The sequence below is a fragment of the Neophocaena asiaeorientalis genome, unplaced genomic scaffold, assembly GCF_003031525.2.
Source record: "Neophocaena asiaeorientalis asiaeorientalis breed wild unplaced genomic scaffold, Neophocaena_asiaeorientalis_V1.1 scaffold7, whole genome shotgun sequence".
Classification (NCBI taxonomy): Eukaryota; Metazoa; Chordata; class Mammalia; order Artiodactyla; family Phocoenidae; genus Neophocaena; species Neophocaena asiaeorientalis.
The window spans coordinates 11396038-11420893 of NW_020185337.1; the positions used below are offsets into that span (position 1 = coordinate 11396038).

Consider the following 24856-nt stretch of genomic DNA (forward strand, 5'->3'; position numbering starts at 1 on the left):
TCTTTTAATACAGACCCAGGTCTCCCTGTATGCAGAATCGAGGTGGTCTCTACAATTTCCCAAACAAATCCCGACACCTTAACACAGATAACTCATATTAACTGGTGTCTGTCTCTGTTACGAAGGTTATGACATTATCAGGGATTATAACATACTTTGTTTTAATTCTACAAAGTATACTGAACACAAACTCCTACATTCCATTTTAATAATGGAAACTAACTTGTAAAACAGTAAATGAACGTTCTTTCATTCTTGGCCTTACCTGAATGATGGAAATAATGAGACAGTATGAAAAAGAAAAAAGCAGAAGAGAAGACAAGAAACATTCACAAATGCCAGGAGATGACCCACTGAATAAAAATGACTTCTAAAAATTAACTCTGATAAATAATCCCTATTCCCTTAACTTGAAGTCAAAGCAAAAGTAAAGTACTGAAATCAAGATTTTAATGTGAGTGTGCAAGGAGATGAGCTTTCAGTTAGAAAAACCAAGGTTAGAGTCCTGGTGCTTCTGTTTATTTATTTATAAAATGGGGATATTAATAGAATTGATTTATTCATTTGATGAAACATCATTTGCTTTCACTGTCCCCATGATGAACAATTTATTATGAACATGGTTGTGGGGTAGATTTAGACCAGGAGTTGTAACTTTCTATCAAGAATTATGGGGAGGGAGGAGAGAAAAGAAGAAAGGGTAATATACATGATATAGAGAAAAATAAAACAGGGAAAAGAGATGGCGGCGCTGGGGTCATCAGTCCTCCCTCTGTTAGGGAGGGAGGACTGTGTTGCCAGCACTGGTTTGTTTCTGCCCACCTTCTGATTTTCAAGGATTTCTCATATTTTTTTCAAATTCTGTTACAAACATATTCTGATGAAAAAGTTCTCTATTATTTTTTTGGATTTTGTAAAAAGAGAGGGAAGAACCTTAGTCTGCTAGATTCCTTTTCACCTGATAAGCAAATAGTTCATACAAAACATAATAAATTATGAGGTCCTTATTTTTGCCCTGGAAATACAATACTTGATTTTAAGACCATCACGTTAAGAATACTAAAGTCAAGTGGAGATCATTTTAAATATTCAATCTCATTAAATAGTATACAAGTATATACTTTAAACCTTAATACATAAAGCAATTAGGAAAGCAAACTGGCTCCAATTATAAACAATACAATCCTAAGGTGTAATTGGATCTACACTCTTTAACATTGAAACAATGTATCTACAATGCTTCAAAAAAAAAAAAACTAATATAAACAGATTCCCAGGTTAACCTCTAAAGGAAAATTTATTATAAGTACATTAATAAGTTAATTACATTTTTGACTCATGGCTAGGACTTACCAAGTTCTGCTAAATTGCCAAATGCAACAAGACACATTTCTGTAAGAGCTGCATTTTGGCAGTGGATGCCCAGTAATTTAACTAAGGTAGGAATAACACCCATGTTGATAAGCTGAGCTTGAAGGGAATCTGTAAAAAAAAAAAAAAAACACAAAAAAATGTTTATGTATTAAATGGACATTAGTAAGAAGAAAACACCTCTTATTCTCTCTATTGCAAACTCAACACTACTTCAATTAGAGTAAAGCAAGATTAAGTCCACCCATATAACTGCCTTGAAAATGTTTAAGACATTAGTTCAGAAGAGTTGAATTTTAAAACTTTTCAATGATTAAAAGACACTTAGAAATGAAAATAATTCAAATAAGATGTCAAATCACTAATTTTTTTAAAAAACATGATCTTATATCTATACAGAGGAGGTTTTAAAATGTATAAATAATTAAATACTACCACTGGTTTTTAAGTTAAGAGGTTAGACAAAGTAACATTTGCATTACAGGAAGTCACAGAGTATATGAAAAGCGTAAGAAAAAAAGCAATTTTAATAAAGATTAAGACAAAAAAAATCTTAGAATCCCTTAAAAATAGTTGCTCCATAATAAAGAATGAAAAGTATGTAACACACACAGGTTATTGTTTATTTGCAGCCTTTGATGACTGTTAGGAAGGAAAGTAGTTTTAACAAGGAAAAAAAAATCTGGTTACTTAAAATATTTTTCTTTTCAAAGTTTTATTTAATAACAGTGACAATCATCTTAGAGGTAAAGAGAATGAGGTCAATATGGCTTTGTCATCATTGCTTGCCTTCATTTTCTAAGAAACTAATTGGTTTTAAAGTACTTAATATGCCTTGGATTTCCACAATGGCTCTTCATGAACAATGATAATCGAATACCTATAGCAGTAGAGTTGAAGGTAAATAAATCAAAATGAAAACCAGAAGTACTGCCTCTTAGAATAAGCTAAGAAGAAAGACAAACACTCACATGCCTATGCAAAACACTATTACTGTTAATAACTGGTTCATCTAAAGATAAAGGAATGCCTTCAAAATTTTTTTCTTTTCCTTTTAAAAATTATATGCCATTTTCAAGTTAATACTTTTCTCTAAATTCTTTTAAGTTACCTACTTGGAATTTAAAGATTAAAAATTTGTTTCTTACAGAACACATTTTCCTCTTAGCATGCATCCCTTGACGGAGTTTGCGTACTAATCTCTTTGTCACTCTTCTTAGTTCTTAACCGTCAGCAAAGAACATAAAGGCAAGGTTGAGCTGTCTCACATGCCAACTGATTACTTGCCCGGAGGTCTCTGTACTTAATTTTTACTGCTTTTAGAGTGAAGTATGAAGAGACAGCCAACAGAGGCTTATCAGCCCTGAAAACTGACAGTAATTATGGATATCTGGTTCGGCTGTGGGGACCATCTATACTAGAAAGGGGCCTATTACCAAAACAAGAATAGGAAACAAGGCCTGAGACAAAGTTAAGTTTACATTTAGAGTTCAAATAGTCTAAAACAATTTCAAAATTTGCAATGGAATTATGAAGTCTATTCTAAAAGGAGATAGATATAAAAGAACATATTCAACTAAATGATTTGCTTTTATGCTTTTGATGCTAAATATTTTTTTCTAACTCTACAATTTAGTAATTAATGAATGACTCACAATACTTATATTATCTTACAGGCAAATTACTTGTTATACCTATAATATTATATCTATTATAGTATTATACCTATGTGTTATAGTGGCAGAATACTGTATTGTGGTTATAGTATTTTTAAAGATCATGTACCAAGAAGCTTTCCATATTAGAAATTATTTTGGTTACTTACCAGTAGATAGAGTTCCTTACTATTGGACCACCTCTGCAGATTCTTGTTCTTTAGCAGTATTTTTAACTTTATTTATTTATTCATTTTGACTACCTCTTCAAATACTGCAGAGCTACTGAATCATTAATTTTCAGGTACGTAAGCGTGAGCACTAGCGCATGCATTGAGTGAGTCAAACTCCACTATGTGTTTGCATATATGTAAGCATCACACACCCCCTCAGTACTATTGGTCCAAACTATAAAAATCCAACAGTCCAGGGACATTAGAGGAATAACAAAATTTGTGAAGGAGATAACTCAACAGGAGAATGCCACTTAGATATTCTTCATGTTCTCTTAGCATCTCTAATGCTCTCTAATTTTACAATATTATGAATTTTGGTTCCAGGGATAAGAGGGACAAAAGGTTAAGAAATATTACAGTTTCATACAATCTGTGGCATACAAATTGAAGCAGTAATATTTGAAATTGTGGTAGATCAGCAGAAAAAGTAGCATAGCCCAATGGCATATGGTGTGAATTGCCATAATTTATGAAAATCACACTGCTTCATGAAAATGTGTTTTCAAGCTACCCAGGAGCCAAACTGATTGTATACTCACATACAACACACATACCACACACAAGTAAAGAGAAAAATATATAGTCATCCAATGGACAGACCTCATTTTGGACCACTTAGGTGCTTTCTTTTATATCCATTTCTATGATGGTAACTAAAACAAAAATTATACTCAAGTAACTCTAAAATCTGTTCATACCAATTACAGGCAAGTCATTCTCCTTTGATAATGGAGGCCCAGAAGAGCGAAAAATCTTAAACAGGTTGGTACAAATTTTCATTTCGAGGTAAGCAAGCATCCTAGAACATGGTTCTCAAAGTGGAGTCCCCAAAACCCTTTCAGAAGATCACCAGGTCAAAACTACTTTCATAAAAATACCAAGATTTGATTTGCCTTTTTCACTGTATTGACATTTGCACTGATGGTACAAAAACATTAGTGGGCAAAACTGCTGGGGCATTAGAGTGAACACAGTCAGTGGCACCAAATTGTATTAGTAGTCATTGTATTCTTTACCATCATACATTCACAGTAAAAGAAATGCTGTTCTCAGCAATTGTTAGAAAAAATTTTTAAGTTATTTTTCATAAAAACATGCTATTTACCTTAACCTATAATGGTAGGTTAAGATAGTAAAATGCAATACTAAATAATTTTAAAAACTGTCACTTTTATTTCCAATATAGTAAATACTGATAGATATAACCCATATATATAAACAAAAATTCTTTGAGATCTTCAGTAATTTTTAAGTGTCTAAAAGAGTTCTGAGATCAAAAGTTTAAGAACCACTGCCAACAGATTACCTGATTTTTATAGGAATTGGAAAAACAATATGGAAAAAGAGATTCTGAAATTCAGTGATATGCTTGGCAGATGTGACAACAGAAAAAATGTAAAATTAAAAGCACAGTAGGAATCCTGGATTGTGATGCTCAGATATTTTGAGCAAAATAACATTAATTAAGCACCTGAACATCTCATTTTGCTTATGTGAGCAGAAATTCTACTTAAGCCTAGGAAAATATTTCATGATTAGATTTGTTTGCCTATTTCAGTTACAACTTACTACGTTATCAATAAATAGTTTTTTTGAGGGTTAAGTAGAGGTCCTGTTTGTGTGGAATAAATTAGTATTAGTACTTATTGCTGGAAGCAAATGACTAAGTTGAATCACTTTTTCTTATTGCCCAAAGAAAGCTCTGAATAGACTTCAAAGGATAGTAGCTGACACTCATGCTATTGTGAATGGTATCAGGAATATGACTTTTAAATTAAAGACTAACTGGAAGAAATCCTTAGAACCAGAAATAGTTCATTCTCTAGATTTGAGAAAATAAGTAACATAATTCAAGACTGAGACTTTTTGCATCCTTCAAAGAATACCAGCAACTCCAAGGGAATGTTGTCAGAGCTCAACAAACACAATTCACAAAAATGCAACCAAGGCCCGTACACAGCAAACACTTATGTGTGAAAGACAGTCTTTAGACAGCACAATGTCATAAATGTCTGAAGACTTTTAAAAATTGCTCCTGACACACAACACAGACAAATACTGACCAAAATACAGAATTACATAATATCAAGATGACACAGGCCCTGCATGATCTATGGGGAGGAAGAGGAAGAAAGGCACTGAGGGGGTGCAATACAGATGCATATACAAAGAAATATAAGGCAATCAACGCATGCGCTGGTGTGAACACTTACCTACCTACATTTGAATTTCAATGGTTCCAAGTTCTTCAGGTCACACACATGGAAACTCCAAAGAATGGAGATCTGGAGAGAAGATCTCAAGTTGAAGAACCTTTTTCCCCCTGAGTTTTAAGTTTAATGTTTAAAACGTTGGTATAGATTATAGGTCCAGAAATGTATGCCAAGAATTGCAGTAACTCAACTGAAGTTACGTTGATCAATTACTAAAAAGAATAGGTTTCTTAAGAAGATTATAACACGTCTATCTTATTCCTAAGAAATGGCCCTTATAGACAATAAGCTTATTGATAAGTAGGACTTAATGATGAAACTGTGTCAAAATAACACACACACAATTCAAAATATACAGTCTCTACCTTAGTATGTATATTATTTATAGTATAAAGAGTACAACATTTCCTATTTACAGGATTGCATAAAAACCTAATCTACAGTCAAATTAATTATATACAGTTGAAACAATAAAAACAAGCAAATGTAAATCCTGATGAGACGTTCTAATACAATTTGGATAAAAATCATTTGGGCATAATAAAGATGGAAGAAAATTGCCCTTTACTAATGGCACATCTATATTTCCAAAATATATATATAAAAAGTAAAAATTAGAAATGAGGTAACAGTGAAGTAGAACTTGCAAGTTGAAGCAAGTTGCAGCTCTATCTATTATAATGTTGAAAAGTAAACTGACTTAAATACAGCAACCAAGAGGATGGTTTGTGGTTAAAAACTTTATACATACACATGTGCAGGTACAAGTAAAGACTTCCTTTTCAGTTACTTATGACTTACTTTTGTTGATTGATCAGGAAAGTGAAAAATTTTTATTCTAAACCTAGTGCTGAGATATGAAACCAAAAATATTTAAACTGTTTAAAATTAACTTCAAATCAATGATTTTCAAAGGCCTCTTTACACAAAACCTGCATTATATGTTTTGCACCCAGATTACCTCTACAATTAAGCCCCAGGTTATACATTTCCAAGACAAACAGCCATTTCAAAGAAAAAAAAAAAAAAAGAGAATCAAGATTCGTTAGTATTGAGAATATGAGTCTAAAAACAATACATTTATATATTTCTTGCTTTCTAAAAGTTAACAATAAAAAATGAAAAAGTTTTTTTCTGGGTTCTGAAAATAAAAGTCTCTACAGAGCAAAATTTCCCTTTCGTAAAAGTTCTAGAGATAACTGACAAAAGTACGTGAGTGAGTATGATGTAAAACACAGCAACAATGAAAAACCTCAAAGCAAATCACAAGAGAAAGGAAAAATGTTTTATTATTCTTAAGAGGCCCACCCATTTGCTGTTCTCAATCCAATAACATCTAGAATGATTATGTCTTAGTCCAGCAGATAACTTTTTCCCTAGACTCACTTCAGGTTAAATTATTTACTACAGATCAACTCTTGTTATAATGAATACTGCTACAAAGATTTCTACATATACATCTACTCTGATTTAAGAAAACGCTGTGCATTCATCTCAGAAACAAACTGGTCTTTTAAAAGTTAAAATTGTTTTTTGTTTTTTTAGAAGAGGATTACTGCCAGCTGTTGCTTACGTAGCTCTTATTGGGAGAAATAAATCCAGTCTGGGCTCTCATAGGGCATTGCTGAAAGGCCACATCTATAGTAAGTATAAATTTAAGCCTAAATTTTTGTATAGCAAATTGAGCTAATTGTCAGGTTAATTTACAGACAACATATATTATCTTATAATCATATGCATTTAAAAAACATGAAAATTCTGTTTTACAAAAGGATTTACTGGTTTTAACAAAAACCCAAATAATACTAGTTACCCTGGAGCATTACTATGATTAAATTTTTTACACTTTAAAAATTCATAGAAGTTATTTGCAACACACAAACTGTGTTAACAAGAAATATCTATATAACCCAAAGATTTCTAATTTCTTTCCAAGAAACATTTTTCAAATATTTAATTAAAATTTTTTTTCAGTAAATAAAATATAGGCAGTTTGCTGTTAACTGGACTTATTTGTAGTCAGAAATCAGGGTTACTAATTTTTACACAAGTTAGTTTACATATGATACTTTTCTGCCCTGAGCTTCTCACTGAATGAATATTTTAAATGGTCTGAATTAAAGATGCACTGATATATGGTCAAAATCCATTACTCATCTCTGGCTTTTGCCTCAGCTCTTGAAGGTCAAACACCTGAACGCTTACTTCAATGTCATTTCTAGCACCGACAAATTTGTGCATAGTCAATGATCATGTGCTTGATACCATCATATTTCAACCAGTGTAACATCAAAAATAAAAACGAGGCCTGGTCTTTCAGTTTTATATTTACTATCTAAATATTCATTTTTAAATATAGGTAAGCATTTCATGTACAGAGAAAAATCTCCCAATGTGTTTCATGTGTTGAAATTCTATTAGCTGAAATGTAAATGTATACTGCAATATTAAAATGTGGCAATAACTAACGAGGGTGAAAGCTATACAAATGTAAAAATTAAATCAAGGCAGAATAATAGAGATTATATTATCTACTCTCTTTATAATTTACAACAAAAAATAAAATAAATGTTAGGAGTTTTTTTGATTTTTAGTTACTTAATTCCATTCAGGCCATGAATCTTTCAGGAAAAAGTCCAATTTGAGAAGTCTTTACATCTTATGAGGAGGAGTTAAAAGCCCACTCTGCCTCTTTAAATTTTCACTATGAGAAAATTCTTGAAAGTAATATTCAGTAACATCCATGATTAGTCATCTTCAATCAAGACATAAAGCAAATGAAGAAAAACATGTTAGAGAATAAAGAACCCCAAACATATTTTGTTACTCCACTGTCCCCAGTTAAAATTGATTATTTAGTATCACAATGCTAAATGCACCGTCATGATTATAAAAATAATCCAGAAGCTGAAAATGCTGCAAAGAGTATAATTTCTATAATTTAATGCCAAACTTTAAATCATTAACAAAAAAAACTATAACAATCATTTCATTTTTTTTGTGATAAAATTTCCAATTCTTGCATTCAGAAGTTCATTCTATAATGGCCAAAGCTGAATATTAACGCTAATACTTGTCTATGTGGAATTAAACCAAAATATGCATTTGGTACACCTCTACTAAAAACCAAGTTCTTAGCCTGTCCGTTAAATAACAGCATTATTATAGTAATTGTTTAGAAGGATTTGGTGAAGAGCTAATAACCTAGTCTAATTGGTCAAATTTAATAGGCAGAATTAGCAGGAGGCACAAGAACAACTAACTGCTCTGTACATCAATAAAACAATTTGTTTAAAATGACATTTGTAGCAGAACTTCATGAATGCAACCTACTTCAGACTGATTAGAAAGCTCTGTTGGACAAACAGTAAAAATTCAGAAATTTTTTAGAGAGAACAGCAGTTAGTAAATAAAGAATTCTAATATTATTATTTTTTAAAACCTAAAAACTTTTCAGGGGTACAATAAGTCTTTAACACACCTTAACATACTAGAGTACTTTAATTTGACAAACTGGGCTTCAAAAGATACAACTTAAAAGTACATCTCCCATGCCTTTATGAACAGAAAATACATGAAAATAGTATATAGGAAAATTATAATTAAGAAAAAAAGACAATAAATTGCAAAAACACACTTTGTTTTGTCTTTCCCCCTTAAAGTTAGGCAAAAAGTCTTCAGTGTTTAGGAAATGTATGGAATTATTAACTAGCTTATACGCACAGTAAGTAAACTTAAGTAAGTTCCTCACTCATGCAAAGCAAATCATTTTCTAAACATCTAACATCTAGGAAGCATTCTTTCTTACCTATAATAAAGTAATACCAAAACATAAACAAGTAGCTCAGTCCAAAGTGCGTTTTTAGTTTTTAATCAGGATTATTCCTTATTAATTTCTATTCTTCCTATTTTAAATATGAAGAAAAATCAAGTAAGCCAAGTTATTGGCTGAGTTCACTAGGAAGAGTATTATTAGAATTGGGAAACTGCTGGTTGAAATGAAAGGAGCTAAAACTAATTACATATTAAGTGATCTTTAAATTAGAGGAGAGAAGATACTTTACAGGCCTATTTTAAAGAACTGAATTTAAGTACTGGGCTTAATACTTAAATTCAATTGTTAAAATGCTCTGATACTCCATGAGCTGCATTTCTTAAACCACACAGATGGCCTCCCTTCAACCGTAGTTCAGTTATCATAAGTCCGTGTGGCAAATAAATGTGAGAATTATCATGAGAGTATTGCAGAGAGATTTCAGGAACCACAAAAAAAGAGAAATTACTCTTTCGATAATAAGGAGTTAAGATACCACAGAAAAATCAGCTCTATTTGTAAAAATCATAGGTATATACATATATCTATATATACACATACACATACATATATCATATATATGATACTGGTCACATGAAGAAGCCCATCATAGACCGTGTATATTATGTTAGTCACTTTAGAAGGGCTCGCTTGCCCACTGCTCACCTCCTGCTGTGAGGCCCGGTTCCTAACAGGCCGTCGCAGACCGGTACCGGGGTTGGGGACCCTGCTGTAACTACATAAAGAAAATACAGGAGGTTCACATTTCCTCAAATAGAACATCAAACTGTCAATACGCTTGTCTCTAACCACAACTGTCAAATACTCAGAATATTTTGGAGGGCCACAGAACTGAAGAGTGCTTTTTCACCATGTGAAAAACAGGTATGATTTTTCCCCAAAGGAAAAATTTGAAATGATTTTTACTAAACAAAGTTTTGTTTGTTATTCTAGTTAAACATGATTTTATTTAGCAATATTAATGACACAACTTTTCTAGCTAAGCAATTATAACTTTTTCTATTCAGATATTCCAAACTTACTTGTCTGAATATAGAAAGTTTTAATTTCTTCACCAGTGGGGAAACAAAAGAATATATCTAGCTCATAGCTTAAAGTCTTGAGCTGGTTCAAAAGTTTTAAAACTAGTGAACCTTGAGTTTTATACAGTTTTATCAAAGGGTATAAAAATGCCTTTACTGAGTGTTTTCATTATAGATATCTTTCTTGCATGTGTTTAAGAAACTTGATTTCCTATTTAACTTACTCAAAGATTTGATATGCTCAGAGTTGTCCACTATATGGACAGGAATCAAGATATCCTAAGTCTCAGCCTGGTGTCAAGCCACCTTTAGGACTAATAAACAATTTGAAAATGTTCTTATTAGAGAAACTATGTTGGTGGGTCTTTGTTACCATTTCAGTACTTTTTTTTTTTTTTTGCTATACACGGGCCTCTCACTGTTGTGGCCTCTCCCGCTGCGGAGCACAGGCTCCGGACGCGCAGGCTCAGTGGCCACGGCTCACGGGCCCAGTCGCTCCGCGGCATGTGGGATCTTCCCGGACCGGGGCACGAACCTGTGTCCCCTGCATCGGCAGGCGGACTCTCAACCACTGCGCCACCAGGGAAGCCCCATTTCAGTACTTTCTTATCTCTCTCTGTTTAAAAAAATTTTTATCTATGAAGCTAAAGAATAACTCCCTAACTACAAATGAGGCTTAAGTTATTGGGCCCAAGGGTAGAGATAATTTTTCCGTTAGAGTAATAAGGAGGTATTTATCACTCAACTATTCTACTCAGAAACTAGCACAGGCTTGTGTACTGGAATTCAACAGTAAATACACAAAAAAGGAATTTCATTTATCGGCGCTAGTAAAAAGCGCCTCCTGAGTTTCAAAAAGCTCTAGTGCTTTTTGGCTCAGTGACTCATACAGGTGGACAGGATCAATACCAAATGATCTTAAGTTAACCAAGAAGACCTAACATTAAGTTGGAAAGTCTTTCAACACATATTTTAAAGAAAAAAGTAAATAATTGATACAACAACAAAGATGCTTAATAATTATGCAAAACAAAAAAGGATATAATTTAAGTTAAAGAGCATTATGGAGCAAAATAACCACTTCACAAACTATGATCCCCATGACAGACAAAAGTAAAAGGAAGCAGAGGAAAGAAGATCGTCACAAGTCTGGCATTTGTTCCTTTAAAATACTAAAGATAAGTTTACTTCTATTTTATCTAATAACTTTTGAAAGCTGCATTCAAATTTCAGCTTTTAGAATAATGGAACAAAAACACCACTGCTCGAGTAATGTTCTGAGAAAAGTTAATATAGCTTTCTAAAGTATCTAAGCTATTTCTTGGGAATACTTGCACACCAGGGGAAAAAAAAAAACACCTACCCTTACAAAAGAAATATACACACATTTAGACCGTGCACTCTGCGTATTGTTAACATTACCTTCTCAGTACACCTCTCTACACAGTGTGACACCCTATTATAGAGACTCAATCACAATCTCCTTTGGATTAGAATTAGTGATGTTTTTGAAGACCATTTTGCCATTTGATAAGCTTTTGTACAGATTTTTGAAGAACTTCCTCAAAGGATAAACAACTACTTTAGATGCATAACAAGCCTAATTCTTTTATATCCAAAGCTGCCATAATAACTTCACAACTAGTTTCTTTCACTTGTTTTTCTAAACCATTCTCCCACTTAGCTTTGTTCCACTTTCTCAGGTGTCCAAGCCTAAATGAAGCTGAAGAAAAAGCAAGTGACATGAACAACTGGCCAATGATTTCTTAATGCAATTCAGATACCTGTGTATTATGGTCAAATTTCAATTATTTAGGAACTTTACCCAGATAGATGAATTCTCCTGTTCATATTTAGGACATTTTCTCTTCAAAAATGATTCCACCAGAGGGTAAGAAAAATAGAGGTAACTGACCCTATAAAGACTACATTTGTTTCTAGCTCAACAGGCAAGCCATTTGATGAATAAGAACTATTTTTTATTATTATAATGGATAACTTTAATTCATAAGTTTAAAACTGGTGTTTCTTGGAAAGGATGTGACCTGAGGACACATTCTGTTTAGCTTGTACAGTGCTAAAGAAGCAAATGTAATCCACCATTTAAAAAACAGATGTCACATGAAAAGTTAAATTTCTAGCTTCCTCTTCCCACCAGATGAAAAGATTTGGCAGTATGTGGCCAAACTGCAACACAGAAACAACTGGCTAGAGGAGAGTAGTAGCTCTCCCCTTTCAATGGGACAGGGCTCAGTCCCCACCATTTGCTGCTGTCACTAACACCAAGGTCAAATGTCAGTAGCCATTTGTCATCGATGTTCACCTTTTTTTTTTTAACTACTGAGAATATTTCTTTGGACTCATGAAGAAATAAAAAATATACCTAAAGGGCCATGTGTTTCTAGGACACATGAAAGAATACTATTACATTTTCAATATACAAGTAAAATTGGTCTCTGCCAGAGACTACAACTTAAAATGCCATGATGAAATAAGCCACAGAAAGACCTTATTTGTATTAATTCTAGGAACCTACTAGAATTTGAGTGTTTTACCATGCAGTAATTCATAGGACAGATGAATTTTTTGTGACATTTAAAAGTACAATGAAGCCTTTGTTTCACTATTCTTATGCTCATTTAATTAACAACCATATAGGCTATCTGAAAATTGACATGTTATTTGTTGCTGGGTTCTAAGAATGTTTTACAGTGAAAAGAAACTTCAGTTTACAAATATTTATTAAATTTCTAAAATCAAATATCTGAACTTTATTTTTCTAAGGCCAGATTTCATTAAAAGATTTTTTTATTGTTATAAGTAAACCCAGTATCTAGAGAAAATAATTCTATTTATATAGACAGTGTTTATGTTTTAAAGCTGCTCCTGGTATTAATATAAAGTAATAAACATGAAGGTATTTTAACACTGTATATTTTTTAAATGTTCATAGCAAAAAATATTAAACCATACCATTATGTTGTCTCTTGTTTTTGGTATTGATTAACATGGACAACCCTTCAACAATTAGTCCCATTTAGTAAATCTGACCATTGTGTATTTTTAAACATTGTTATTTAATGTTGACTAATTACTAATTTTATATGCTACTTATCAATGCTTTGTTCATAATTTTTCTAAATAGTTTTAGTTTATACTACAGTAATGATTTTTAATTTTTCCCCCACAGATAAAGCAAGTTTTCAATTTTGTTTACCATTCTCATTGCTATAGTTCATCAGCATGCCACAAAAGACAGTCAAGAGCTTCTCATTGGCGGGATCTGTTTTACTGCACAGTGACCTTAAATGGTCAATTACAATCTGTGCACCACCTGCTTGGTCAACTGCACTTCTGCCCTCATCTGTAAAACAAAGAGTCAAATTAAAAAGAAAAGAAAAAAGAAATGTACCTTACAATTTCAAATACAAAACATAACAGTTATTCCTTATTTAGTGAGTAAGTAGAAAATAAACCTAAGTAGGGCATTAAATATGACTTTTTGGAAAACAAAACAAACATGGAAATGGGGGTGGGATGGGGAAAAGAGACAATCACTTTTTAGGAGAAAAATGATTATTCTCATTGGTATCATATAGGAACCTAAAGAACTTCTGTGGGTCCTAAGATTTTATGACTATGACATGTGAAATATTCTGCCTCCTCTTTCACAGATGACAACTCTGTGTAAGAGTAAAAAATAGGAACTAATATTCCATTGGAATATTATTTTTCTCAGCTTGGAAACCACTAAATGTATCTTTCCATCAGTGGTTTCAGTCAGTTATTACCAAAGATAACCATCTGCAAAACAGTATAATTTTAGATTACAATATGTAATTCCTAAAGATTAGTACTAGGGTCTTTTACTGGCATTTTCAATAGCACATAAGCATGTTCCCCTTTTCAATTCTTAGTAGTTTGTGTTTCATTTTTCCTTATTCTCTCCATTCAAGAGCACATCAATACACTTCAACATTACAACCAGTGGTCAAATGGTCAGACATACCTTCTAGTTATGTGTACACCTACATTACATAGTACAGATGTCATTTAATTGTTGGAACATATAAACTGCTTTAAAATACTTTCTTTTTTTTTTTTTTTTTTTTAATTTTTCCGAACACGCAGGCTCAGCGGCCATGGCTCACGGGCCCAGCCGCTCTGCGGCATGTGGGATCTTCCCGGACCGGGGCACGAACCTGTGTCCCCTGCATTGGCAGGCGGACTCCCAACCACTGCGCCACCAGGGAAGCCCCAATAAAAATATGAGAGCCACAAATGTGAGATACCTACATAATTTAAATTTACTAGTAGCCACATTAAAAACATAAAAAGTGAAAAATTAGTTTTAGTAATATATTTTACTCAATCTAATATATCTAAAATACTGATCACTGCAATACACAATCAATACACAAATTATTAATGAAATATTTTACATCTCTGCTTTGTAAAAATCTTTGAAATCCAAGTGTATTTTATATTTTACACTTACAGTTCCATGTCAGTTCAGACTAGCCACATTTCAATTGCTCAAGAGTCAAAATGCCTAGTGGCTGCTATACTGGATCTTGCAGCTATAGAAGCACAAAAGGATCAGTAAAAGAAATGGTTCACAAAGGACTTAGAGCTATGAAATTAGTGAGTAAATGAAAGATTTTCATTTTCCTAATAAAAGAACTGAAACTAAGGTCATATCTTTATAACTGTTGCTGAACCATATTAGAAAATGAGGCAATACATATCATTTCCTGTGGTAGAAATACACACACACAACCTATGTAGCTGGGCCTCATAAATACTAGCTTCATAATTTTGCAAAATTTTAAGGAAATCCATACTAAAATGAAACAAAACAGTTTTGTTCACTTAAGTTTTGTGTCACGTCCACTTGGCTTTATTCTATGATTATACAGATGCAGAAAAGGACCCTATGCTAATTAGCTAATAAGATCACAGAAAATTCTTAAGTGCCAATGTAGCTAGTCACATGAGCCAGCCAAGTACATTGGTCCTATCTCATTTAGAAATCTAATTTCTAAAGTTTTCTTTTCCAATAACATAAATGTAAATTATCTACATTGTTGGGCAATTTGTAGGAGGATCATGTCAGAAAAAACTAAATATTAGGATGACAAATCTAAAGGTTCAGACCTTCAATACTATGCATATACAATATATATCCCATCCCTAAACTGCAAAGCGCAAATAGTTTTTGATTCTAACTGTTGAGTAAATATGGGCTTTCAAAATATAAATCGTGTATGCTTAGAAAGCTAAGCTGGCTTCCTATCAACACTCAGGTATTCAATATTCAAAACATTAAATAATTCAATAAATTTTCATACAAATTTATTCAACAAATTTGGTCATCAAATTTAATAATACAATAAATAAGAATGAAGCTACAATTAAAAGGCAAATTACCTACTTGTGTTTCAGAACCACAGTATTTCGCTTCCCTTCCTTTGCTTCCTTCTTTGTTCCCTTCCTCCCTCCCTGCCCTGTTTGGACTACGATATAGCTATGTGTTATCAAGGGTTGGCTGAAGAGCATAAGCTCAATTTCTACATTAGAAATTATTGATACATTAGTACCAAATTTGAGAAGAAAAGCAAAGCACATATAATAGAAGATATCTGACTCAAGGAGAATTTTTATTAAAATATTTTAAAGAATCTGAAGATGCAAAGAAATAATAATGCTTTTTTTTACTGGAGTATAGTTGCTTTACAGTGTTGTGTTCATTTATACGGTACAGCAAAGTGAATCAGCTATATGTATGCATGTATCCCCTCTTTTTTGGATTTCCTTCTCATTTAGGTCACCACAGAGCACTGAGTAGAGTTCCCTGTGCTATAATGCTGTGTTCCTTTATTCTACCAAAACCAGTGAGTAAGTTTTTAAAAGCATCTTAAAAATTATTTAAAATACATATTAGAACATCTGTCATTACACAAGTCCAGATAAACCGTGTTTCCGCAGTAAAGGTAACCCTATAGCTTTATGTTATGATATTAAAATGAGTTTTATTACTGTTCACTTAAAAATAATTTCCAAAAGGTTCCTTACCCTAAACGTTCATATCCCCGAATGTAGGCTCACTTTTTTTTTTTTTTTTTTTTTTTTTTTTTTTTTTTGTTTTTGTTTTCTTTATAAATCGGCAGGCGGACTCTCAACCACTGCGCCACCAGGGAAGCCCTAGGCTCACTTTTAACTCTTCTGATAATAAGTGACTTCTAATTTGTGAAGCATCCTGAGCTGTCACTTCTAGAAATATAATTTACATTTTTATTTTCCATAATTATGAGGTATCCAACCACTGGGGAAAGTGCAGCCCACCAATTCTTTAAGCCCTGCTACGTTCTTTAATGATGACCTGTCACACAAAGTAGTTTCCAGCACAAATATGATCTTTCTTCACACTAGGTCAGAGCAGGGCTTTAAATCTAATGAGATACTGCACTTTAAATCTAACAGGTGGTATTACTCTTCAGTAGTCAAAAAGATATTCAGTAGCCAAAAAAGGAAGCAATAAAATTTGTATGTCATGTTTAGTATGCCTCACAAATGAGAAAAAAATGAGAACAAGTTGGTATTCCATCACCAAGTACAAGTTATACGCTAAGGCTGAGGAAAGGACCTAAAAACAACCTCTGAATACAACTACCTGATGGGTTATAGTATATCCTGCGTTCAGATTTGCTTGTTATCTTTCCCCAAATGCTTAGTACACAGAAGGCACTCAATATTTATGGAATGGATGGGGCCTTAGGGTAGATTTTGGTAAAGTATGATTCACCTTGGGGATGAGAGAGAGGGACGGAGAGGGAGAGGTGAGAATGAAAATCATTTACTTCTTTTTTAATGTTAAACCACAACAGTATGGTCTGGCTTTGCTTTTTTTGAACTTTATTTGAATGAACTCATGTTATATTCATTCTTTTTGTGCCTTCTTACACTCAACAGTATGTTTATGAAATTCATCCACTCTGCTATATGCTTCTTTGCTGTACAATATTCACCGTATGAACACATAGTAGTTATTTGTCTATTCTTTTGCTGATTATTACCTGGGTTATTTTTAGGTTTGGGCTATTATTTATAATACCCAGGTGGTATTGTTGGTTCACAGAATCTGCACATCTTCCACTTTTTTAGATAATGACCAACAGGCTTCCAAAGCCAGTGTACATTCCCTCCAGCAGTGTGTGAGTTCCTAATGCGTCACTCCTTCACTACCACTGGCATTCTATTTGATTTTTTTTTTTTTGGCGGTACACGGGCCTCTCACTGCCGCGGCCTCTCCCGCCGCAGAGCACAGGCTCCGGACGCGCAGGCCCAGCGGCCACGGCTCACGGCCCCAGCCGCTCCGCGGCACACGGGACCCTCCCAGACCGGGGCACGAACATGCGTCCCCTGCATCAGCAGGCGGACTCTCAACCAGTGCGCCACTAGGGAAGCCCTCTATTTGATTTTTAAATCTGATGGGTGAGGTTGAACCTATTGCATAATATACAGGAGCAGGTCTTTGCTGACAGTTTCCTTTTCTGTACATTGAATAAGACAGTTAATTTAGTTCAAGAGTATGTAGCATGTACACGGGGAAACAAACAGTTCACGTTGAGGGAGGGAGAAAAAGAGAGAGATAAATGGATGCATACATGCTAGAATTTGAAAGAAAAAAATGGAAAGAGAGCCAAGTAGCTACTAGAAGCTGACTATCAAGACTGTGTAATAATATGACTGGATAAGCACAATTCTGGAACTTTTTTATACTCTTGCTTATAGAAAAGCCTTACAATAATATCAGCAAATACACTGTTTTTTTTTTTTTTTATCATTTCAATAATTACCAGTTTTCTGAAAGGAGAATTTAGAAGGCTTAAATCTTTGAAAAGACTAAGGAGGAAGACTGGGGAAGCAGCACGGTGTTGGATGTCAAAGTGGCCCATAATTTGCAGTAGCAAATTTTATCTAAAATTAATTTTTTAAAATATTTCTATAATCTAAAAGTCTATGTTTTTCATGCTACCTTCCACTTTTGTGGTTTAAACATCACTTTTTCATATTTCTTCTCAGAAATTCTCAGTATCATAATTTTAAAAGAATTATGCCTACATACATATTTGATGTGTTTTCCTCCCACCCTCTACTTATTCGTATAATAACAAGATCTTCATTCCTTATGCATCCATCTGCTCAAACTACTTATTTCCCCCCAGAAGTAATAATCCTCTGTGACATCAGGAGTGGTTGCCATGGTGATGATTATGATGCACCACCTCAGAAAATTATGACTACACTACAGGAGCTGACCCTACTAATAAGCTTTCATCGAAATTTTGTCAAAAATTAATATTGAAAAACACGAGAAAAGTATGTGTTGTGGAGATACTACTGAATAAATTATCTTTTGTGTTTTCAAAGAAGTTTTAGCAATTAAAGAGTTCACTTTTAACACGTTACACTGTCATGGATTTGTGCACTGCCTCACTCACTCTATTTTCTATAAAAGCATCCCGCACAAATGCTCTGTGTTAATTAACAATGCTGGCTGCGCACCGGCTGCACACACACATTATAGTAAGTGCCAGAGGTTTAGCATAATTAAAGATGATATGGAGCATAAAGCTAACAAAGGCTCTTTAGGGTTACTGATGGCCAAAATAAAAGCCAAGGCTCTGAACACAGAGATAAAAATGACTTTTCTTGTACATGTACTTTAGAGATAATACTATTATAAGTGAATTAAGAAGATAAATTATAAACCATATTTCGTTTTTCTTATATTTCAACTCAGACTTTGCTTAAAGAAATTGTGATGAGTAAATATCAGCCTTCTCAACTAAAACTTGGGAAATCTGAATTCCAATTCAACGTTCCCTCATTAAACACTAAAAAAGGTATATTGCAATACTTTTACCATTTAGTTCAGCAAGACAGTAGCACTATCTTGGTGTCAACTGTGAATCTTTTTTAAAGATTCATTTCTGACAAGTTCTTGGGTATCTTTACCCCCAAAATCTTTTTAGGGTATCCATGAACTTAACAAATATTAAGACCAATCTACATTAAACCATAGCTGTCCAAAATGCAGGCTAAATGGAGAGAAGATGATGGGCAAAATCTATTTCACATATAATTGGTTAAGAGATTAAAGAGGCATAGTACAATAACACAATTTTCATATCTGTATCAAAACTCATGGAGAGTCACACATCCATTCATTGAGATCCACGTTGAGAGTGTGAAATTTCCATATCTCTGAGAAAATGTGCTTTAACAATAGAATCACAGCAAAGAATGAACAAATTACACAATCTTTTCTTTAACGCTGTAAAACTTATATGCCTTGTAAACAAGGACAAACCCTTAAACTATGCTGCACATCTTTTCACACATCCCTGTCACATTACCCATGATGAGCCATCCAAATAGTCACAACTTTGACAAGTCCCTCCCTTTCCCAACTTCTGCATTCTTAATAGAAACCATGCATCCTACTTTCACAGACAGAAAAGAGAAGACATCAGATACAATCTTTCCCACTTTTTCACCCTCTCCACTTATTAGACCTAGGATGATATGCAACTTTTCCCAATCACTTTCAGTATCTCACACTGTAATTAAAGTTCAGTTATAGCTATTTAAGGGTAAAGAAGATTTATTTTCAACAGGAAGTAATACTTCCCTTTTTAAGTAAATAAAGTTGTAGACATGTCATAAACTGAGGACCTGAAGGGAAAGAACATTTAATGATGAAGTCCTTGGACTAGTCCTGGTTGTTGGAGTAGAAATTAGAATTTTTTTGTTACCTAAAATTTGGAATGTTAAAATTAAGAATTTCAATAAGGCAAAGTAGAAGTTTTTAATATTTAAAAAAACTGAGGTAATCATTCACTGAGTGATTATCACTGAGGTAATGACTTATAAAATAACTATAATAAGGTCTTTAAATTTGGGGTTTTGTTAAGATTGACCATAAGAAAGCCTCGTAACCTCTGTTGATGTCAGTTTCCTAATCTGGAGAAGGGGGGAAAGCAAGAGTAGAAGATGGTCAGACTTCTTTTTAGCTTTGACATTCTCTTATTCATTTCAATTTCTACTTCTGTTTCTGCTGTGTCCATGTGTGCACACAGGAAATACTTCACATATGCTGTGTAAGGTTTTTTAATGTGTTAAATTTTGCTATTTTAGCTTTCCAATCATTAATCATTATAATTCATGTACTTACTTAAATTTTTCCCAAGTAAATATTACTAGACACTATAAAGACCATGGCAAATAAATCAGAAATTCTTTTTACAAGCTAAGTTAGAAAGCTCAGCTCTGAAAAATTATAGTCTAGAAAGAACAATAATAATTTTTGATGTGCTTTTTCTTAGTGAACAAAACAGTGATTCAGAATAGGTGCTTAAAGTCAAAACAATTATAACTTAAGACCTTACTAGTATTGGTTTGGAAAAAGTGATAACATTATAAAGATGCCACTTATTTTAATAACATTTATTTTAATCACATTTCTCACGTCTTTCCTTCAGACTCTACTACTATGCCACTTTTAAACCTCTAAGAACAAATACTTTGTTATAACAGAATTTGAAAATGTATAATATATACTAAACAAGGATCTTAATACAACAGGCAACGTAAATTAGACTCATATTAAACGCAGGGACACAAATACTATTCGGAGACTTTTTTAGTCAATACTAAACTATAACTGAGATTAGAATCCTAGATTTTAAACTTCAAAGAGCCCATTAAGAGCCCTTTCATTTTCAGTGAATGCCAGCTACATGTGTTATAAAACTCAGATGTCTTAGATAACTAAATGAAAAATATTACTGAAAATCCCCAAACTATCACATTACTCAGTTAAGAAAATGACTGAATTTCTAAAGTTTTCCAGAATTCTGTATGAATAATGATCCAAATAAGGAGTAAATAGGATAAAGTTTGTAAATATTTCCATTAAAATGTGATTTAAAAAGTGTTAGTCGCTATCTTAAATTTACCTGAACTGAAAAGGAATCAAATATCAAATTTCTTCTTATAAACTTAAAACACAAATTTATGACACACAGATTTACTCATGAGCATATGCTTAGCCTGCCATTTAGGTTCAGCAGTTTAATATCTTTATTGAGATAACATTACTGATAAAGGAGTCTGCTTTTGAGACACTGACATTATTCCTGCTTATTATGGGTTGAACTGTATCTCCCAAAAATGTATGTTCAAGTCCTAACTCCCAGTACCTCAGACTTTATTTGGAAACAGGGTCATTGAAGAGAGTTTAGTTAAGATGAGGTCATACTGTAGTAGGGCGGGTCTCCAATCCAATATGACTGGTATTCTTATAAGAAGAAGAGAGAGACGCAGAGAGAAGAATGCCATGTGAAGACATGAAAACACAAATGGAGAAGACAGCCATGTGAAGACAACAGCAGAGACTGGAGTTTGCTGCCACAAGCCAAGGAACTCCAGATGCCACCAGAAGCTAGGAAGAAGCAAAAAAAAAAAAAAAAAAAAAAGTCTACAGGTTTAAAGGGAGCACGGTCCCGCTTGACACCTTGATTTTGAAGTTACAGCCTCCACAACTATAAAATAATAAATTTGTGTGGTTTTAAGCCACCAGTTAGTGGAACTTCATTACAGCATCCCCAGGAAATTAATACAGTTCTCTACATAAACAATGTGAAATATTCTACACACAATGTCCATCATTCAATACAAAATTAAGAGATACATTTTAAAAAGGAAGGAAAAAATAATTCATTGTCAAGAGATAAATCGATCATCAGAATGAGACTTCATAGGTGACCAAGATGTTAGAACTATCAAAAAGGGACTTTAAAATAATCATGACTCATATATTAAAGAATTTAGTAGAAAAAGTGAATATCCATGAAAACATGTGGAATTTTGTAGAGAAACAGAAATTATAAGAGTTAAATGCAGATGTTAGAATGAAAAACATTATCAAAGATAAAGAATTATTTCAAAAGGGTGAGCAGTAGACTCAACAAAATGAGGAAAGACTCAGTGAACTTGTAGATCAACAGAAATAAAAATTAAAACACAAAGAGACAAAAAAGAGTGGGGGAAATCCCAAAGCACATACAAGCTGAAAGAAAATAGCAAAGGGTCTAACTTGAGTATAACTGGAATCTCAGAAGGAGAAAAGATTGAGAACATGGTAGAAGAAACATTTAAACAGTTAACAGCTGAAAAATTTCCAAAAATAATGAAAGACATCACGCCACAAATCTGTGAACTTTAGGGTCCCTCCCCCTCCCCAGCAAAGAAAAGAAAACAAAAACACACACCAAATAGTCAAGCTGCTGAAAAATCAAAGAAAAAGAGAATCTTTGAAGGAAGCGAGAGGGAAAAAATAGAAATATTTATATTTGGAATAGCAAAAATAAGAATACAGCAGACTTCTTATCCAAAACTATGCAAGCTACAAACAATGGAATAACATCTTTGAAGTATTGAAAGAAAAAAAAACCTGTTAACAAAACAGATTTTCAGGCAGAAGGTGTAAAATACTACACAAAAATTTGAATGTATCCAAAGAAACAATGAATGATAAATATGACAAAAATCAAAGTAAATACAAAAATTTTTTCTCCTGTTTTTAAAAATACCTGTCAAGAGAGATTGGTTCAATATGGCGTACTAGAAGGATATGCGCGCACTCCCTCTTGCGAGAGCACTGGAATCACAACTAACTGCTCAACAATCATTGATAGGAAGACACTGGAACTCACCAAAAAAGATACCCACACCCAAAGACAAAGGAGAAGCTGCAACGACACAGTAGGAGGGGCTCAATCACAATAAAATCAAATCCCATAACCACTGGGTGAGTGACACACAAACTGGAGAACCATTATACAACAGAAGTCCACCCACAGCAGTGAAAGCTCTGAGCCCAACATCAGGCTTACCAACCAGGGGGTCTGGGAATGGGAGGAGAAATCCCCAGAGAATCAGACTTTGAAGGCTAGCAGGATTTGACTGCAGGACTTCAACAGGACTGGGGGAAACAGAGACTCTACTCTTGGGGGGCACACACAAGGTAGTGTGCACATCAGGGCCCAGGGGTAAGAGGCAGTGACCCCACAGGAGACTGACCCTGTTAGTACCTGTTAGTGTTGGAGGCTCTCCTGCAGATGTGAAGGGTGGCTGTGGCTCATTGCGGGGACAAGGACACTGGCAGCAGAAGTTCTGGGAGGTACTCCTTGGCGTCAACCCTCCAGGGGTCTGCCATTACCCCACCAAAGAGCCTGTAGGTTCCAGTGCTGGGTCGCCTCAGGCCAAACAACCAACAGGAAAGGAAGGAAACTAAACCCCACCCATTAGGAGACAAGGAGATTAACGTTTTACTGAGCTCTGCCCACCAGAACAACACCCAGTTCTACCCACCACCAGTCCAGCCAATCAGGAAGCTTTCAAAACACTCTTAGATAGCCTCATCCACCAGAGGGCAGACAGCAGATGCACATAGAACTACAATCCTGCAGTCTGTGGAACAAAAACCGCATTCACAGAGAGAGAGACAAAATGAAAAGGCAGAGGACTATGTACCGGATGAGGGAACAAGATAAAACCCCAGAAAACAAGTAAATAAAGTGGAGATAAGCAACATTCCAGAAAAAGAATTCAGAATAATGATAGTGAAGATGAACCAGGACCTTAGAAAAAGAAAGGAGGCAAAGATCAAGAAGATGCAAGAAATGTATAATAAAGACCTAGAAGAATTAAAGAAAAAGCAAACAGAGATGAAAAATAACTGAAATAAAAATATACTAGAAGGAATCAATAGCAGAATAACTGAGGCAGAAGAATGGATAAGTGACCTGGAAGACACAATGGTGGAATTCACTGAAGCAGAACAGAATAAAGAAAAAAGAATGAAAAGAAATGAAGACAGCCTAAGAGACCTCTAGGACAACATCAAACACAACAACAGTCACATAATAGGGTTCCCAAAAGAAGAGAGAGAAAGGACCTAAGAAAATATTTGAAGAGATTCATGTCAAAAACTTGCTAACATGGGAAAGGAAATAGCCACCCAAGTCCAGGAAGCACAGAGATTCCCAGGCAGGATAAACCGTAGGAGAAACACGCTAAGACACAGAGTAATCAAACTGACAAAAATTAAAGTCAAAGAAAAATTATTAAAAGCAACAAGAGAAAAAGGACACATAACAAACAAGGGAACTACAGCTGATTTCTCATCAGAAACCCTACAAGCCAGAAGGGAGTGGCACGATATATTTATTTGTAACATCTTTTTTGGAATATAATTGCTTTACAATGGTGCGTTAGTTTATGCTTTATAACAAAGTGAATCAGCTATAAATATACATACATCCCCATGTCTCTTACCCTTGCATCTCCCTCCCTCCCACCCTCCAAATCCCACTGCTCTACGTGGTCCACAAAGCACCGAGCTGATCTCCCTGTGCTATGTGGCTGCTTCCTACTAGCTACTGGTTTTACATTT

At 34.0% G+C, this 24856-nt stretch overlaps 1 protein-coding gene across 7 annotated transcripts in view; it reads right to left on the reverse strand.

The window, feature by feature from the left end:
• The window catches only part of RAP1GDS1 (Rap1 GTPase-GDP dissociation stimulator 1), a 153655-nt gene that overhangs the window by 40116 nt on the left and 88683 nt on the right, over positions 1-24856 (reverse strand). For 5 of the 7 annotated variants that reach the window (XM_024736031.1, XM_024736030.1, XM_024736029.1 and 2 more), the window contains 2 exons: positions 13550-13696; positions 1354-1482 (listed from right to left, as the gene is read on the reverse strand). In XM_024736031.1, the coding sequence (XP_024591799.1) occupies positions 1354-1482; positions 13550-13696 (276 nt within the window). The remainder of the gene's footprint in view (positions 1-1353; positions 1483-13549; positions 13697-24856) is intronic. The other 2 variants (XM_024736033.1, XM_024736032.1) reach the window with 1 other exon arrangement.